Genomic DNA, 20,000 nt, shown 5'->3' on the forward strand with positions numbered 1-20,000 from the left:
TGCCGAGTCTTCACCGTGTGTGTGTTTATGCCGAGTCTTCACCGTGTGTGTTTATGCCGAGTGTTTACTGTGTGTTTATGCCGAGTGTTTACTGTGTGTTTATGCCGAGTGTTTACTGTGTGTTTATGCCGAGTGTTCACCGTGTGTGTGTTTATGCCGAGTCTTCACCGTGTGTCTGTTTATGCCGAGTCTTCACCGTGAACTCGTACTGTGTGTTTACCGTGTGTGTGTTTATGCTGAGTGTTTACCGTGTGTTTATACTGTGTGTTTACTGTGTGTGTGTTTATGCTGAGTGTTTACCGTGTGTTTATACTGTGTGTTTACTGTGTGTGTGTTTATGCTGAGTGTTTACCGTGTGTTTATACTGTGTGTTTACCGTGTGTGTTTATGCTGAGTGTTTACCGTGTGTGTGTTTATGCTGAGTGTTTACCGTGTGTGTGTTTATGCTGAGTGTTTACCGTGTGTTTATACTGTGTGTTTACTGTGTGTGTGTTTATGCCGAGTGTTCACCGTGTGTGTGTGTGTGTTTATGCCGAGTCTTCACCGTGTGTGTTTATGCCGAGTGTTCACCGTGTGTGTGTTTATGCCGAGTGTTCACCGTGTGTGTGTTTATGCCGAGCGTTCACCGTGTGTGTGTTTATGCCGAGCGTTCACCGTGTGTGTTTATGCCGAGCGTTCACCGTGTGTGTTTATGCCGAGTCTTCACCGTGTGTGTGTTTATGCCCAGTCTTCACCGTGTGTGTGTTTATGCCGAGTCTTCACCGTGTGTGTGTTTATGCCGAGTCTTCACCGTGTGTGTGTTTATGCCGAGTGTTTACTGTGTGTTTATGCCGAGTGTTTACTGTGTGTTTATGCCGAGTGTTCACCGTGTGTGTTTATACCGAGTGTTCACCGTGTGTGTGTTTATGCCGAGTGTTTACCGTGTGTCCGTGTTTATACCGAGTGTTTACCGTGTGTCTGTGTTTATGCCGAGTGTTTATGCCAAAGTGAGTCCTGGGTGTGGCTCCCCACAGGGTGTGGTGGAACTGTATAATACAGAGGCATACTGTTCATGGTGTGTGTTCTCCATATTGTATGCAAGTGTGGCTTCTATCCCCCCCTCCCTCTTTCTCTCTCACTCTTTTCTTGCTCTGTCTCTCTCACTCTCTTTCATGCTCTGTCTCTGTATCACTGTTTTATTTTTAGTTTCCCTTTTTTCTTTCCCATCTTGTCACTTTCTAACTGTTTTTATTAGTATTAGTTCAGTGTTCTTTTTACCCAAGTACAAACATAACATTCATTAAAGAACACAATACACACATGACTCAGTTTGAGCAACACTAATTGCTCTTAATCCTCTCTTTCCATGGTAATACTTTTGTTATTTTTCTCTCCATAATTACATGTTCTAATGTAACAGGCGAAACCACACATCTGTTTAAAGACTGAGTCATTTTCCATGCTGAGCAGAAAGCCACTCTGTTACACTGAGTAAAAAAAACACAGTCAGGTAACAAAGTCTCATGTGATGTGAAATAAAAAATGGTTTTATGTATGAATGAAAATTGTCCATGTCTCTCCATTTTCACCAGCTTTTGTTTGGTTCTGCCACACCCACCCCTTTTCACCGCCGTGCTTGTATTCATGAACACATTGTACGGACTTGTTTAGACTGCAGACAACTCGTTTACACGATTTCTAATAAAGATAGATAGATGGTAAAATGCTATTTATAATTAAAGATGAAGTGTGTTTAAAAATGTTGACCTCCTTGAAGCTTTGTTGTGAGGTGGGTTCCCAGACTTAGTTAGATAATGATAGCTGTGCTTAACAGTGACATATGATTGTATAAGAGGTAGTGATTTCAAATTGATTGTATTTTTGGCGGGGATCACATTGGCTTAGTGGTTAGCATGTTCGCCCGTTCGCCTCACACCTCCAGGTTTGGGGGTTCGATTCCCGATGACGCCTGAGATAGGCACAGGCTCCCCGTGACCCAAGAAGTTCGGATAAGCGGTAGAAAATGAGTGAGTGAGAGCGAGAGTGTATTTTTGGCTAAAGAACAGACCTCTTCATACAGTCATGGTTACTTATACTCATAATTTGGTTTTAGAAAAAAGTGTGCAGTATCAGTAGGCTCTTACGGTGTTTAACTCAACAAGGATCTCTCCTTTTACTGCTCTCTCCTGTCCAAAGTCTCTTCTGCATCAGTTGGCTTCTTTAAGAAACGGTGGACACTTCTGCACAAGATCCTTATAAGCTTTACAACATGTTTTATCTACTGTACTTCCCTCCTGGCTCTTCCTGCACCATCCTTTCTGCCTGCTGAAGACTTTGCCACCTTTTATGATGAGAAGATCTGCCTGACGTTCACTTCCTCCTCAACTACACCTACAATCATGGGTGTCGGACAGGACCCACCCACTTTTTATTTGCTTCCGATGCCCATGCCTACAATACACACTTAGGATCCCCCTTCTTGGCCAATTGCACATTTTTTCTGCCTTTATTAAAGTCTGGCACCCTTTGAAATTCTTAAGAGTTTAAGTACGGGTTTAAAGTATCTGATTAGATGATCTCAAAGCTCTGGAGATATTTTGGAGACAAATGAGCTAACAGCTACAACACTGTGCCAAGCCATGATTAAAAACAAATAACAAATCTCTGTTCTATACCTAATTGGCAGCTAGTGAAGTTTTTTGGCAGCTGTGTTTTGGATCAGATGAAGCTGGTACAGTGGCATTTTAAGATCAATTTTTGAAGATTATTTGTTGATCATTTTTGAGATCAGCAAATATAACTACCTGTAAAGTCATCACAAAGATCAATAGAAGACAAATAATTTAAAGGAAGCCTCAATAAGCAGTAAAAGTCCAGGGCAAAAACATATCAGTGTTTTTGCGCTACACTGACTTTGGATTGCATGGATGAAAAAAGAACCACTCACATTAGAACCTCAAATAAGAACCTTCATGCTATATAAATGAGATAAATGTAACTCTGTGACATCTGAAGAGACTTAATATGTAGATATTATACCAACAACTAACAATTGGCGAGCCAGCCAGGAGGTTAAAAGGTTGGAATGGTCACATTTTAATTTTTAAAAAGTACCCAAGACTTAAGCTTAGTTTTTAATACACATTTTAATGGAACAGTGTGAAATATTGAAAATGGCAGAAATGTGGTAATATAGCTAATACATTTTCCCCATTATACACATTATTTAACATTACAAAGAAACAATCATGTTTAAAGCACAGCTTTCATACTTCAGTGGTGAGTTTTAAATTATATTTATTCACCTCATCATAGTATTTTCTATTCAGAAAGATCTTTAAAATATTTGAATGTAAACTCTACAAAGTCAATAGAAAATGTTTTCTTTTTCTATTGTTTGATTTAAAAAAATTCCTTCCATTGTTTTTGGCCGTAGATTAGCAACCCGTTATTTTCACATTGTAAAAGTGGATTTATTATCTTAAGATTATTGTAACACAGTGGTAAAATTAACTCAAAAATTATTTTTGAGTGTTAATTGTTTGAAACAGCCATGTTATCACAGTAAGAGTAATGAGATTATGAATGAGTCAGATTACAGCAGTCAGTAGACAGACTGGCCCCAGACACAGGCTAGCAGGGCAGTGCTCAGAACTGCAGTGATGGAGACTTGGACGTAGGAGGCACCACTCTGGAGGGTGTTGCATTGGTCTGCGTTACAGCAGGTCTGGGCGATGGTGTATGTCGCACCCAGGATGGTACCACTAACAGTGGCATTACACTGAGCCGACTCCAAGCAGTTCAGAGAGCTAAAACCCAGGAAGCCAGAGATGCTGAAACCTGAGAGGAAGAAACAAGAATCGCAAGCTTAGAGATCTCATACAACCACTAAACCTTTTACATGATTACCTAATGCTAGAATTCGCACTACGATACCAATGAAAGAAATAAAATATAAGCAAAATTAAAGACAAAAAAAGCAAAGACAGAGATAATGTTTTTATCAGGCATGCAGCCGTTTTGGGTTTAAAAAACAGATTTTCTGAAACGACACACTTTTATTTTGAAAATTCTACCTCAGATTCTAAAGTCAAAAAATTTGCTTTCATTGATATATTAAAAACAAACAGAAATCTAAATTCCTGTATCATCGGTGAGGTTCCAGCATGTAAAATCAACCATTTCCATGTGGAACAGCTGGTATTTTGGTAAGCAGGCTTTGTTTTCTGATCAGTCTGTAGGTCCCGGTCTGGAACAGGTGGAGGTAAGAGCAGTGTCCTGTAAGTGGTAATGATGATTAATTAGTTGGTAAGACTCACTGGCTTTTGATGTGGTGCACACAGATGTGTTGGTGCCACAGGTAGTGGTGGAGGGCCTCAGGCAGATTCCAACCAGACCCACTGGACATGTATTACAGGTCAGAGACTCCGCTAGAGAGAGAGAGAGAGAGAGAGAGAGAGAAATATTTCAAATATTCTATTTAAGTATGCGCTACATTATGTTCTTCCTGCTATCTTAGTTTTTTTAATTGCTTTGTTTTCTTGGTTTAATTATCCATGTGTACGTATAAAATAGTTTAAAGACAACATTGATGAAACTTGCTCAATACACAAACACACACACACACGCACTTTTGATTATGATTTGTGGTCCTATTATGTGCTTTAAAACCACTTTTTCTTTTTTAATAAAGGTTTATTTTTGTTTTTATTTAAGTTTATCAAACATATCAAATCTTGGCAGTTAATCAAATATTACTGATAAAATCTAAATACATAAATAAATGTAAAATAAATAAAAATATATATTAAAATATTTGTACGTATTATTTTTTAATCGGATGTATTATTAAAGTTATTTTTCTTTTCTGACTTATTCATCATCAAAAAAATTGTCTTTGTTAATATGTAAAAATGTTATGTAATATGTAATATTATATAAAATGCAATATCGGAGATTTGTGCCTGGACTTACCGAAAGCGAAGAGTCCGATCACTGCGACAATTCCCAACAGCACGTACTTCATCCTGGAACTTGGAGTGTAACAAACACAAACTCAAATGACTGTCCTAAAAGATGTGTCCTCACAGGCGTTCCTCACAAATGACATCCGTGTGAAAGCTGTGGACATTTATATGATGGCTGGAGGATGGGGTGTGGCAACACATTGTGTTTTCATTACAGGTGATATATGAGGGACAGAAATGTGGTTCAGCAGCCCAAAGCAGGTTGTAAGTCATGTCGCAATGATACACAGTGAAACCAGGCAGAGCAGATACAACACAGGAAACCAAACAAAGACCATGCTAATTAAAACAGGAGTAAAGAAAATACACCAACTCAAAGCTATTGAACGCCTTCTGAGGGCCTTTAATTAGTGCAAATATCGTATTAATATTATTTTTTCCAGGTATCAGAGAAGACGCCTCTTAATCAGAGATGTTGCTTATGGGGAGGAGTGAAAGTGTGGTAGAAATGACATTATTTACATTTACATTATGTACTGTGCAGTGTCACCTAAATGAGGACGAGGATGAACCTAAATGAGGATGAGGTTCATGTCTGAGTCTGGTTCCTCTCAAGGTTTCTTCCTCAGATCATCTCATCGAGTTTTTCCTCGTCACCATCACCATCACCTCAGGCCTGATCATTAGAGATAAATAATAACTTCATTTAAACTTTATTCTATTTGTGTACTTCTGTAAAGCTGCTTTGAGACAATGCCCTCTGTTGAAATAGAATTGAAAATTGAATTAAAATTTGAACGGATAAAATGATTTCAAGGGGGCACAGTGGCATAGTGGTTAGCACGTTCGCCTCACACCTCCAGGGTTGGGGGTTCGATTCCCACCTCCGCCTTGTGTGTGTGGAGTTTGCATGTTCTCCCCGTGCCTCGGGGGTTTCCTCCGGGTACTCCGGTTTCCTCCCCCAGTCCAAAGACATGCATGGTAGGTTGATTGGCATCTCTGGAAAATTGTCCATAGTGTGTGATTGTGTGAGTGAATGAGAGTGTGTGTGTGTGCCCTGCGATGGGTTGGCACTCTGTCCAGGGTGTATCCTGCCTTGATGCCCGATGACGCCTGAGATAGGCACAGGCTCCCCGTGACCCGAGGTAGTTCGGATAAGCGGTAGAAAAAATGTAGTGCCACATGGTAGTGCCCATGTGGACATCCTGGAGTTACTGCTGTGGGCAGAACCACATGGAGATCATGGCGGTGGTTTGAAGTGCTGTTGCCCTGATCAGATTTGCGTTCAGGTCTCCATCATTGAATATTTGATAACTTCAAAAAAAAAAAAAGTAAGTATAGAAGTTATATAAAGTAAATGATTTATAATCTCACATTCAGGCATCACCTAAATTATGATGAGGTTCCCTTCTGAGTCTGGTTCCTCTCAAGACTTCTTCCTCATATCTTCTCACATAGTTGTTCCTCCTCACCACCACCAGCTCTGACTCACTCAATTATTATTACTTTTCTGGGAAAGTTTGATATCGGTCTATAGTTGGACATGTGACAGGATCAAGGTCATGATTTTAATCGCGAGTTAGACATCGCTAAGGGAAGAATTAGGAAAATCTAAATATAAAACATTCCTTGTTGCTAAAATCAACGCATGTTGATGTACATGTACATAAAACATAACTGACAAGGTCACAATTTGCTCATGTTTTCACTGCTCTGGAATGTTAAAAATTTATTTGTCAAACATGACTTGGCTGAAGAATATTTTAAACATACATTAAAGTTTAGAACAAACTGTTCAATCAACACTGATACTGAGCAATATGTAAGCAGAAGGTCACCTTTCCTTAGAATCCTGTACAACAGGAATAACTGAGATCAGAACACACTGATAGCATTGCTCAGAGCTGACGACGTGACTGTGTGTGTGTGTTTGTGTGTGTGTGTGTGTGTGTGTGTGTGGGAGTGTTACATTTACCACCAGTTCATTCTTTTGCCATAAAAGCACGTCCTTAAGTGTTTATTCCTCTTACACCACAGCAGTGTCTTATAGTTTCTATAAGTTTTTTCGCTGTAGTTTTTATCCTTTTACGGTTACAATTTTATTATTTTCAACTTATTATTATTATTTTTATTATTTATACGGGTCCGCTGTACGTCCTTGTGTATACTTGAGTTGTTACTATAGAAACCATTCATGTAAGGAACACATTAATATAAACCTGCGCTACTGTCAGAGCTGCTGTTAGAGAAAACTAATCAACACATTCTGTCCAATCAGAGTGCAGAACCGATCAGCACCCTATCATCCATGTTCCAGACGATTAAACACCATCTCTGTGTTAAATTCGCTCTCTGAGAGACGTGGCGTCTCTCAGAGTCTGATGGCTGACGTGTAAATCATCACTGAGTTGCTAACATGCTTTTACTCTGATTCGCTACTTCAAAAGGAACTAAAGATATTTCAGGACATCTGTCTCTTACTGACTGTCTGTCTCTTACTAACTGACTGTAACACACATTTTTTTCTTTTTTCTGTAAACTTCAGAAGAAACGTGTAAGCTTATTATTCCCCATGAAGCAGGTTGGTTTGGTTCAGAAATGTAAAATATTTCCTGTTCTGCTCGTTTACAGATTTTCCTTCAGCAGTCTAGCTACAATCAATTAGTTATGTAAAATACCATAAACATATTGACACGCAGATACACACATCCTAATATACACAACTACACACAGATACACAACTATAGTGCTGTAGGACAGGAGACAGGACGCAGTTCAATGCATTAAATTAAGATAAGATAAGATAAGATAAGATAAGATAAGATAAGATAAGATAAGATATACCTTTATTCGTCCCACAATGGGGAAATCTTTCTGTTACAGCAGCAAAGAAAAAGAAATGCAAATATATAAAGGAATGAAGATATAATATAATATACATTATATACACAACAGAATGTATAAATATAGAGAAGAAAAAAGAGACCACGAGTAAGTAGTTACACTAACAGACATATTGCACGTTTTTAAAATACTTTATTGTTATTATTGCAGTTAAACAGTAATTACAGTGTGTAAGTAGATTTCTAAAGTTCGTCACAACAAACTTTGATGTTGGCTTTGACGAGGCAAGTATTCGCAAAGGCCGGTGCTTTTTGGAGGCGAGTGGACATAAGGGTCAGTGTTACTTTTGGAGGCAAGTGGAGACAAACAAATGACCTCATCCGAATTCTCCTGAGGAAGTTCCCCTCATTGGGCTGAGTGTTTTGATATGTCACATGTTCATGTTGTGCTAATTTTTTATTTTCACGTGACATCACGTGACGTCATCAGAATACACGCGAGGAAGTTCCCCTCATTGTTCTGAGTGTTTTGATATGTCACATGTCCATGTTGTAAAAAGTTTTTTGATTTTGCGTATATTGGGGGCGGAGCTCTGGGACAACCGAAAGGCCAGTCGGTACACCAATTTAAACCTTTGTTCAGAGTATCACCCTAAAGGAGCTGGCCGAGTTTGGTGTAGATAGTTCTAAAGCTTGCCGAGTTATAAACCTCCAAAATTTATAATGGGAGTCTTTGGGAAAAAAGGCCAATTTGAGGCCCGGTACCGGAAGTACCGGTACTCGGATCGCTTATAAAAGTCAGAGCAACAAACTTCAGACCAGCGTCTACAACAACCGAATTTGGTGCATGTGGCTCGAAAGCCCTAGGCCGCATTAAATTTTATAAATTTTTGTCTAAGCTGAAATAGGAAAACAGAATGTTGGCTTCTACAAAGCAACATAATTATGGTGACTGGTTCACTGGGAGCAGCTTTGGTTGTACAGTCTAATAACAGCAGGGAGAAAAGAGCGTCTGTGTCGCTCCATCAGACACTTAGGATGTAACAGTCTGTAACTGAAGGAGCTGCTCATAGCTGACACCGTTTCATACAGGGGGTGAGAGTCGTTCTCCAGCAACGATGATAGTTTTGCTACCATCCTCCTTTCTCCCACCTCCTGTACAGTGTCCAGAGGAATCCCCAGGACTGAGCTGGACTTCCTGATCAGCTTGTCCAGTCTCTTCCTCTCTGCAGTAGAGATGTAGAGACCACACCATAGAATATGGCTGAAGCCACCACAGAATCAACAAAGGTCTTCTTGTGCTTTCAGGATGTTTTAATGATGTCATGTGTAATAAATAAAACACAGACAGCTTGTTTATAAACTCTACTTATAGAAAATGAAGGAAATAATCCACATCTGTATGTGTTTATAATCTTATTGATCACTTTATGACACGGCTGTAGACCTTATTGTTGAACGCGGAGATAAACTGGAGATAAACGCTGGAGATAAACGCTAACCTGTTTATATATCAATAACTTTCATCTGAAAACAACTAGCTTCTGGGATGAACACACACACACATACACACACAGACACACACAGATACACCCACACACACACACACACACGCACGCACGCATGCACACACACACACACGCACGCACGCACGCATGCACACACACTCACACTCTCACACACACACACACAGAGACACACACAGATACATCCACACACACACATTCACACACTCACTCTCTCACACACACACACACAGACACACACACACACATTCACCTGTATATATATATATATATATATATATATATATATATATATATATATATATATATACGTATATATATGTATATATATATATACGTATATATATATATATATATATATATATATATATATATATATATATATATACATACATATATATATATATATACATATATATATAGACACTCATCTACTCATCCATGTCTTGATTAAGCCTCGTTTTCTATTTTCCTTCGATACATCTGGTGACTGTCATGAAGACGATTTCACAGCGATGACGCAACACTTCTAGAATATTTGAAACCGATCCAAGTGATCTAAGACAAGATAAGTGATCTCATATAGCTGCAGCAATCTTTCTGTAATCGCTTCCTTCCTATACTGTATGTATTGGTAGAACATTACAACATCGCAGGGCTGAACCTGTTGGCAGGAAAACTCTCTCTGTTACCTCTCTGGATGATTAAAGAAAAGTCACACAGCTTTTTTTTGGCCAATTCTGGTTTATTTTTATCCATCACCTGATCAGGAAGCACACAGCCAACATCATCTCAAGCAAGATCTTTTTTTTTGTCCCCTTAACATCTTATATTTTATACATATATTTGTTTCCAGTTCACCAAAAAAAAACCCCACCAAATCCCTTTATTTTGTTTAGGATACTGATGTACTGTAAAGACGAGCGTGTAGACACACACACAGGTCTGACATTAAAACCCAGTGGAACAAACATCAGGGCTGAATTTTGGTACATGGAAAAATTTTCTTTGGATGAATATTTTTTATTCGATGAAATGACAAACTTACTAAGTTGAAATTACTAAAAACGATTAAGTGTTCCATGAATTGAAGTAAAAAAAAAGGACAAAACAAAACAACAAAAAAAAAGTAAAAAATTTGAGAAAAGTCCTTAAAGGATCGAGAATAACAGACTCACTTAACACCTCGTATTTTAACCCTTAATGAGAGATAATAAAGATTCAGTAAAAACAGTTACATCACGTTTCTTTACAACAAAAGTAAAAAGAGGTCGAATGAGAGACAAAAAAATAGAAGGCTATGATTCCTAACATGAGCGAGCAACATGGCGACGAGATCGCATGCAGGTTTTACAGTTTTAACTGCAATAAAACGAAAATAAAACAGGATTTAATCAGACAGTTACTGATGCACTGTGTGTGTGTGTGTGTGTGTGTGTGTGTGTGTGTGAGATACACACACCCTCACCCCAGCACCTTGGTGAGGAGCACCGTGGCGAGCGAGGCGATGGCGAGGGTGAGTGTGTGAGTGTTAGTGAGCGGTGCAGCTGTGTTGCACAGGTCAGTGTTGCAGCAGGTTTTGGTCATTTCGTAGATGGAGGTGTTTGAGTTGGTGGGAAAATTAACATCCGTTGTCTTATTGCAGTCGCCTAGGTTCAGACATCCCTTCATACTCAACTTAATCACACCCGCTGAGAGAGAGAGAGAGAGAGAGAGAGAGAGAGAGAGAGAGAGAGAGAGAGATATTAATGCTGTTATTCCAGCTGTTTTTGATTACAAATCTTCAGGCCAAAACAAAGTGACTTTATTACATCATGAGCTCATACACCATACATAGTGCTCATATACCATACATAGTGCACTATACATTTATACAGAAACACACCATTAGAGACACTCAGAGCTCAGTGTTTCGTCTCCAGTGTGTCTAAAACAGCTAAACTTTTATTACCAGCTGCTAATGACGTCTTTCTGTTTTGTTACCAGCTTTATCATGGAAACAATAAGATAATGATATGATAGCAGGAATCATGCAGAGAGAGAGAGAGAGAGAGAGAGAGAGAGATGTGACACAGATATTGTTACCTGTTTTTCCCGCTCCACTGAAACAATGCTGGCCATCTGCACATGTCATTTCTGAGGTCACACACACACCCCACAATCCAATCTCACATTTGTAGCACTTCAGGGTGTAACCTGAGAGAGAGAGAGAGAGAGAGAGAGAGAGAGAGAGAGAGAGAGAGAAAGAGTGTGAGAGTGAGAGAGAGCGTGTACGAGAGAGAGAGAGAGAGAGAGAGAGAGAGAGAGAGCGCGTACGAGAGAGAGAGTAAGAGACAGAGAGAGAGAGAGAGAGAGAGAGAGAGAGAGTGCGTACGAGAGAGAGAGAGAGAGAGAGAGAGAGTAAGAGACAGAGAGAGAGAGAGAGAGAGAGAGAGAGAGAGAGAGAGAGAGAGCGTACGAGAGAGAGAGAGAGAGAGAGAGTAAGAGACAGAGAGAGAGAGAGAGAGAGAGAGTAAGAGACAGAGAGAGAGAGAGAGAGAGCGCGTACGAGAGAGAGAGAGAGTAAGAGACAGAGAGAGAGAGAGAGAGAGAGAGAGAGAGAGAGAGAGAGAGAGAGAGAGAGAGAGAGAGAGAGAAAGAGTGTGAGAGTGAGAGAGAGAGAGCGCGTACGAGAGAGAGAGAGAGAGAGAGAGAGAGAGAAAGAGACAGAGAGAGAGAGAGAGAGTGAGAGAGAGCGCGTACGAGAGAGAGAGAGAGAGAGAGATGTCAGCCTCCATACAGCATCTTGTGATGATGACAAAAGCAGTGTGTCAGTGTAAAATAACACATTAAAAGAAGAACTTCAAAATAATTCACTCGACTTTGTTTTGAAAAGTTATTCATCCTCATCCCAGTTTTCCCCAAAGGGAGTTTTTCTTTAAGAACAGCACATGGCTCAATGGCTCAGTGAGCTCGTAATCACATGTGGAGAATTCTAAGCACTTGTGTATGTTTCTCTGGATAAGGGAGTCACAACATTCACGTTCACTCAAATGTACACGTTAATGTACGTTTACCTTCTGCTGTGAACGTGAATGTACACGTTAATGTACGTTTACCTTCTGCTGTGAATGTGAATGTACACGTTAATGTACGTTTACCTTCTGCTGTGAACGTGAATGTACACGTTAATGTACGTTTACCTTCTGCTGTGAACGTGAATGTACACGTTAATGTACGTTTACCTTCTGCTGTGAACGTGAATGTACACGTTAATGTAAGTTTACCTTCTGCTGTGAATGTGAATGTACACGTTAATGTACGTTTACCTTCTGCTGTGAATGTGAATGTACACGTTAATGTACGTTTACCTTCTGCTGTGAACGTGAATGTACACGTTAATGTACGTTTACCTTCTGCTGTGAACGTGAATGTACACGTTAATGTAAGTTTACCTTCTGCTGTGAACGTGAATGTACACGTTAATGTACGTTTACCTTCTGCTGTGAACGTGAATGTACATTAACACGTTACCTCAGAAAAGTGTACAGTGAACATGATACGGGCCTTCAGAATCAACTCAGAAAAGAATGGATGCTAATGCTGCCCCTAATCTATAGGACTTCTCTTTGTTGACATGAACAATGCCAGTGACTTCAGTAGCCACAGCTTCTGTTCATTTCATCTTCCCTCGCGAATCTCCTTAACCTGAAACCGACTCATCCGCCCTGAAACTCGGCTCCCGCTATGCTTTGAGATTAGAGAAAAGATTCCCTTTCCTACAGCTGCAGGCTTTTGTATCTGTGTGTGTGTGTTTGTGTGTGTTTGAATCTTCATGAACAATTGATTCATTCAGTGTGTCAGCCCTACTAAACAGATTCACCCGAAGGAGTCTTTTATTAATGATTCCCTCATTACTAGTGTGATTAATTTATTTTGAACTATTTGAGTTAATTGACTCACGTGCATGTGATTCACTTTACTAACTCTTCAGAATCACTTGAATTTGTGCTTTCAACTTGATTCGTTCCTCTCAACTTCTAGGCCTAATTAAAAAGTGTTTATACGCAGTTTAAGAACAGCAACAATCAGAAACCGAGGGTTGATAAGACCATCCACTGAGATCCTGCTCCGCTACAACACACAGCTCACTACGGGGAACGTGGACGATTACAAGGTTGTGTCCTACAGCGAGCGCAGATCTACATGGTCCTAGGAGTCATCCCCTACACACACACGCACTTTTTTACGCATCCAAACTGACTCAGTTGACTCATTTTAAAAGAATCAATTTGTTTAGGAATCTCATTATTTCTTACATCTGAAAAAAAACAACTGACTTGTAAATTTGATCAGTTTTCTTCATTTCTATTTGTGTTTCCAAACTGATTCATCAAAATCACATGACAGACTAGTTTTCTGATTTCCTCTGAAACAGCATTAAACTTCGCATGTTTCACACGTTTGTATTAAACGGAAAACTTCGGCTTTAAAATGTATATCAACGTAAAAAAAAACAAAAAACAGTCGATTAAATGAAGGCAAACGTTGTTTAAGGGTGTGGCACTGTTCTAACTTTACAGGTCACTTTACACAGTTTCACATTCCAGTTTCGTTCAGCATCCTAGAAACCAGTACGTCCAGTCGAGTCTGCCGTTGTAGATAATGTCACGTTTGCAAGTGGTAAAACAAAATCATGCCGGTGTTAAACAACACAGAAATCAAGCGCTTTTCCTCCATAAACATTATCACAATATTGAATTAGAATTCAGTTTTTTTATTTTTCTGTTCACACTTCCTTGTGAATCAGTTTGTTTAGAGTCTCTCATCGTGCCCTAAACTTGGGACACGTTTCTTTCAAGGAAAAAGATAAAAGAAAACAAAGGCTAGAATTACAACTCACTATGTAAATACAGGTTTGTTCTGATGAATCATCGCTCAGAGTCGTGTTTGTATTAGAAGCTAGAATTGAATTGCCTCGAGGACAGAGGACCTGTTTTATTGTTTGTCAAGATCAAACTTGTGTTTATTAGTAAACGGTTAATAATAAAAAAAATTGCTGTTAAGGCCATCCTTAAAAATATTTTGGTTTGCAGTAACAGTAAAAAAAAACAAAAAAAGGGTCGGTAGGTAGGTCTATATGTAAAAAAAAAAAAGTACAATTTTGGTGATGGTGATTTCGTAGGTATGAATTTAAACAAATTAGCATATCGTGACGTCACTGACTGGGTCTTCAACCCGGTCTTCTTTTCCAGAACTTCGTGCCAAGTTAAAGCGGTGTCGAGCTGTTTTAATGAATTTTTTAGATGTATTATGGTGCCCGAACCCGTTAATATTATTTTATTGCTTTTGTATTAGTTGTTTGAAGAGTAAAACGCAAATTTGAAGAGTACTTAACGCAAATTTACAACCGGCAAGTCGGTCGGACTTAGCAAAAAAAAAAAATTAAAAATTGAGTCGGTCCTAAATTGACAGAGTCGGTCGGGTTACGGCAAACAAGAATATTTTTAAGGACGGCCCAATTATGGATTTATTTGAGTCAAATCCTTTAACCGAGTCATTAAATAATAAGAATAATTTGTACAATAATGACTGATGATTCTAAATCATCACTGATTCATTTGGTTGTTTGACTCCTTCAGGTGAACTTCAGCTGCGATGGGTTGGCACTCCGTCCAGGATGTATCCTGCCTTGATGCCCGATGACGCCTGAGATAGGCACAGGCTCCCCGTGACCCGAGGTAGTTCGGATAAGCGGTAGAAGATGAATGAATGAATGAATGAAAGGTGAACTTCAGCATTTATCACACAGGCCTAGCTTCAGTTGAATGGTTTTAACACACCACACACACCACACCACACACACCACACCACACACACCACATTGGAACCTTGTGTCCCTCCACTTTAGAGACACACCTGTGGGCGGAGGACGCCGACTCATACGGCAACATTAATGAGGTGTAAGTGTGTAATTAGAAGTGAACATGAACAATGGGAACGTTTAAAACGTTTTTTTTATGTAACTATTATGTAGCATGTGACACGCTGCGTATCGTAGCCTTCATCATATTAACATGGCTCTATCCTCGGTGTTAGTATTCGAATGTTTGTAATGATGAACTGTACTTGTTTTCTTAATAATCGTGTAATCTTGCTACCTCAGGACAGATAATCATCATATTTTGAATATGAAGTTAATTTCCATTGTAATAATATAACAGTACTGCATTGTGGGAAACTCCCAGTGACTCAGCAGAGTGTGCGGTTACAGGTTCGGACCAACCGAGAAATGACGAGCGTGTTTTTAATCAAACACAAACGTATTAGTCTTGTGACTCTGCATTTTTTTTTAACGTCACTGACTCGATCGTGTGACTTTAATCACATGATACATCTAATCTAAATCATCTCATCGTTAAGCAGAATGAATCATTTCTATGAATCATCGACTCAATTCCTTCAAACTACACATTTAAGATTGATTCATTTGATTTGTTTCGTTTGATTCACCACTCATAAATACCAACTACATGAAAATCCTTTAGTTAGAATCATTAGTTTGATTCACTGATTCACTGAGTTCCATGAGTTTGATTCACTGAGTTCCATGTTTCTGAATAGATTCCTAAGAATCAGTTAAAAGAGTCATTTAAAAAAGCTAATTTGTGCAAGACGTTTAATTACTTGTTTAAAGTTCTGATTCACTCACATTCTTATATCGATTCACCTGACTCAAAAGTTGCTTTTAAAGAGTTGCTTTAAAAGAACAAACTACTCTGTACATCATTGTACAAATCAAACGAATCGAATTCTTGAGATATGTATTATTTTATTCACCACAATTTGTTAAATAACAAAGATTGTGTCTTAATATCTCAATTTACTGCCGTGTACGTTTGATCCTCCTTTTCATTTCCTCGAATTCTTCACTCACCTGAGCCAAGCCATTAAAACTTTTAATCGACTCATATTCGCGCTTATGAATCATTTCAACAGATTCGTTTAAAAAAAAGAGTCATTCAAGAAGAATAAATCTCTTAAAAATGAGCATAAACGCACTGATGTCATAAAGAGTCAATTTATTGATTTGTTTCTTTCTTTCTTTCTTTCTTTCTTTCTTTCTTTCTTTAAGCTAAAAAAGCTTATTTTTAATAAGCTTTTTTAATAAAATAAATAAAAAAGCTTATTTTTAATAAACCCCAGTCAACAAACATCATGATGAACATGACTCATGAACAGTGTTGTGCTAGTTACTAAGAAATAGTAACTAGTTACGAAATAGTAACTACACTAGTTACAGTTACTAGTTACTTCATTCAAAAAGTAACTCAACTACTTTGTTGATTACTTACAGCAAAAAAGTAACGCGTTACTGTTAAAAGTAACTTTTTAGTTACTTTTTTAAAGAAATAATGAGCATATTTCCACTTTGAGAAACTCGTCTTGCTCTCACCTTTACTCGCCATTACTGCCGCACCTACTTGAATAAACGGAAACACGCCCACAGGGCGGCGCTGCTGTAAACGGGTTAAGCTGTAGGCTACACTTCAGCCAAAATGAATTAATTTAAAAAAGTCACAGACAAACGCACCTTATGGTAATGGTTATTTAAAAAGTAACGTATTAGAGTATCAGTTACTGTCAAAAGTAACGGCGTTACTGTAACTGCATTACTGCCCAACACTGCTGATGAATAATTGATTCGTTTTCTGACGTCAGACGCCTGTTGTATTTTTCCATCTTTAGAAATCTGACACTCTGCCTTTTCATTTCTGAACTCCTGTAACATGTATCTGAGTGCTCTGAGGGATGAAGTGAGTCAACCAGACTCCAGACCACAAGCCTAAAATATCCTTCACATGAAAATGTGTGTGTGTGTGTGTGTGTGTGTGTGTGTGAGTTTCCAATGACCCCTGTTCTACTGAATATACTTTAAAGGAGCAAAAACATGATATAATAAAAATACAGTTATGGTCAAACTAAGATACGTTTTTTTCCCAACATGTATAATGTTAAAATCTATAATACGCTATTATACACTTATATCGTCTATGCTACTCTACTGTTTTCTCTATTATTCTCTTTACTATTATTAAATACTCACGTAACTACCCTATGTATTTAACTCACTTATTATCGCCCTTGGTTGCCACCTTTACCCTTAATTTTCTACAGAAGAGATCGTACAGCTTCTCCGGTTTGGCAAGTCAACCATCTGTTAAATGGATTTCATTCCTTTAAACCATCCAATAAAAACTCCTGACCATCATCACTGCCATTACAAACAGCTACAACCTGCTTGTTCACTTCAAGTGTTACAATTGACCTGAACATTCACTTAACACCTTATAAATCAGCAACTAGCTGTGATGAGACTCAGAACGCTGTCCTTCTCTACTGTTCCTCTAGTGGCGTGACATACGGCTAAGTAAGGTGACCCGTACTCAGAATTCATTCTCTGCATTTAACCCATCCAAAGTGCACACACACACTGCAGTGAACACACACACACCGTGTGTGTTCGGGTTACGAGTCAGACTCTCTAACCATTAGGCCAGGACTGCCCAACCTCTACAATCTGAAATCCCACAACACAGTCAGAGAGTAAGACTGACATTACCACAGACTGTAATGGAGGCAGTTAGACAGATAGCGAGGTGGTTACACAGATGTAGGAGAGTACTGGAGTATAAAGGCCACTGAACAGAGCCTGGTTATTTAAAGGGAATGTTGCATCATTTCTCACTCCCCTGAGGCAGCTGAATGGATGAAGTCTTTTACCTCAAGACAAAGTGGCAAAGTGTCTCATCCAGAACTGGTTCCACTAAAGTGTGTCTAATTGCACAATGCTAGCAGAGAGTGAGACAATTAAGCAATAAGCCAGTTTTGTAGATACGATACATTAAGACAGTTTTCACAGTAAGACAGAGGAGCAGACAGTAAGTCATACATTATTCACTAAATGGATAAAAGAAGGGATGAGCAGCCATGAGATTAAAGCGTACTAACACCACCGTGCTTCAGAGAGGGGATGGAGTTCTCAGGGTGATGAGTTCATAGGTCTCAGTGATACTACATAAAGAGCTAAAAATACAATACAAGCCAAACCACAAACTTTCCGAGGAGGAAAGGACAGGAGAAGTACTTTAAGGGCAAAGGCGTTGAGGAGCGTTTGGGGCGGAGCAACACTGGAAGGCAGATGGCAGAGGCAGCAGGGACTTAGTGCTAAACTTCTGTTATTGCACAGCACTTTTTAATTAAGTGGCGCAAGCGAGTTCATGCGAATATTCCAGTCATTATTGCTAAAGCATAAAGACTAGACACCAACTGCATGTTAGTCACGCTAATCCCAGACTACTGGAACTGTCATGGTTAAACTGTTGCATTAGGACACAAGTGTGGCAATGAACGGAGCTTTAAACGAACCAGACGCAAGCCGGTGTTACACACTGGTGTTAAATTTAACATCTGAGTATTATAGAAATCCTCAGATGCAGATAAGTACACAAATGTGCTCACATACACAGGCATTCATTAAATTCCAGGGGTTTCGTTACCACGACGTAAAGTGGGCGTGTTTCTGGAGGTCTTGGGAAAATGCCCACTTTAAAAAAAACAGCATACTGCGAAGGACAAAACAGTCATACAGGCAGATTTATTTTATAAAACAAATAAACAACCAAAAACTACGGTTATGGTTAGGGTTAGATTATCAAATAGGCCACGCCTACCCGATGATGCAATATCTGTTACGCTGTTCTGAAATCCCTGGAAATAAGTGCCTGCCCACATACACAAAGGCTTGAGCTAGCTGTTTGCATGTACAGTGATGCTGCCCTCTGCTGGACGTGTGATGTAAAGACTGTGTTAAGGCAATGTACTTTCCTGAAGGTGTCAGTACACCATCTTACCAGCAGGTGTCACTCATCTCATCCCAAACAATTAACCTACTGGCCACACACACAAACACACACACACACACACACACACTCACATACACAAACACACACACTCACACACACACTCTCTCTCACACACACACTCACTCACACACACTCTCTCACACACACACACACACATTAAATACAGTCTCTGACCACTATAAATACTGCATTATATTTGTAACAATGAAGTTTTTATCTAAAATGGAGTTCGTTGATAATCGTGTAAGCTAGAAGAGAAGCCTCGGTTAGACATAAGAGTGACTGAGCACCGCTGAGCCTCACATCTGTGTCCGTGGGTCTATCAAAGCAAGTTTAGTCATGCACAAGCTGTAATTTGTAAGGATTTGGGTGTGTCTCTGCCTCTTCCCTGCCATTATTAAGTATCTTAAGGACGACTTAAGGATTGTGCAATCAAGCTTTTAATATTAATAACGTACTTCTCACAAGGAAAGACTTTTGTTTATCAATCACCTCATTTTGGTTTGGGTCGGATTCGTCGTTCATTTATTTGTTTTGCCCAAACAATCTAATATTTAGTTGAACCTTAAATCTGGTCTCATATTCGATGTACTTGGTCCATTATTTGGTGCATGGTCATATACGTCCAGCGTTTTCTCTGATACCTGATATATATTTGGGCCTAGATTTGATCTTATAGGCTACATATAAAATGTCTCAGATTTGGTCTGATTAGTTTTGTGTTAGACTCGTCAAGGCTTAGTTCCAGTCTAAAGCATCCCATCATATTTGGTGTGACGT

The 20,000-nt window shown here is 39.1% G+C and overlaps 2 protein-coding genes across 2 annotated transcripts in view; both read right to left on the reverse strand.

The window, feature by feature from the left end:
- Window positions 1-3,106: 3,106 nt before the first annotated feature.
- lye (lymphocyte antigen-6, epidermis) lies at window positions 3,107-5,102 on the reverse strand. The gene is made up of 3 exons (XM_060886694.1): window positions 4,954-5,102; window positions 4,299-4,409; window positions 3,107-3,819 (listed from the first exon to the last, which is right to left on the reverse strand). The coding sequence occupies exons 1-3, from the start codon at window positions 5,003-5,005 to the stop codon at window positions 3,584-3,586; spliced, it is 399 nt and encodes a 132-aa protein (XP_060742677.1). The 5' UTR covers window positions 5,006-5,102; the 3' UTR covers window positions 3,107-3,583.
- A 4,937-nt stretch (window positions 5,103-10,039) lies between these two features.
- spaca4l (sperm acrosome associated 4 like) overlaps window positions 10,040-20,000 on the reverse strand; it is a 10,963-nt gene continuing 1,002 nt past the window's right edge. Inside the window, exons 2-3 of the mRNA XM_060886627.1 lie at window positions 11,401-11,511; window positions 10,040-11,006 (exon numbers count right to left, since the gene is read on the reverse strand). Coding sequence (XP_060742610.1) covers window positions 10,780-11,006; window positions 11,401-11,511 — 338 coding nt within the window. The 3' untranslated portion in view covers window positions 10,040-10,779. The remainder of the gene's footprint in view (window positions 11,007-11,400; window positions 11,512-20,000) is intronic.

Source organism: Tachysurus vachellii, chromosome 14, assembly GCF_030014155.1.
Source record: "Tachysurus vachellii isolate PV-2020 chromosome 14, HZAU_Pvac_v1, whole genome shotgun sequence".
In the NCBI taxonomy this organism is placed as follows: domain Eukaryota; kingdom Metazoa; phylum Chordata; class Actinopteri; order Siluriformes; family Bagridae; genus Tachysurus; species Tachysurus vachellii.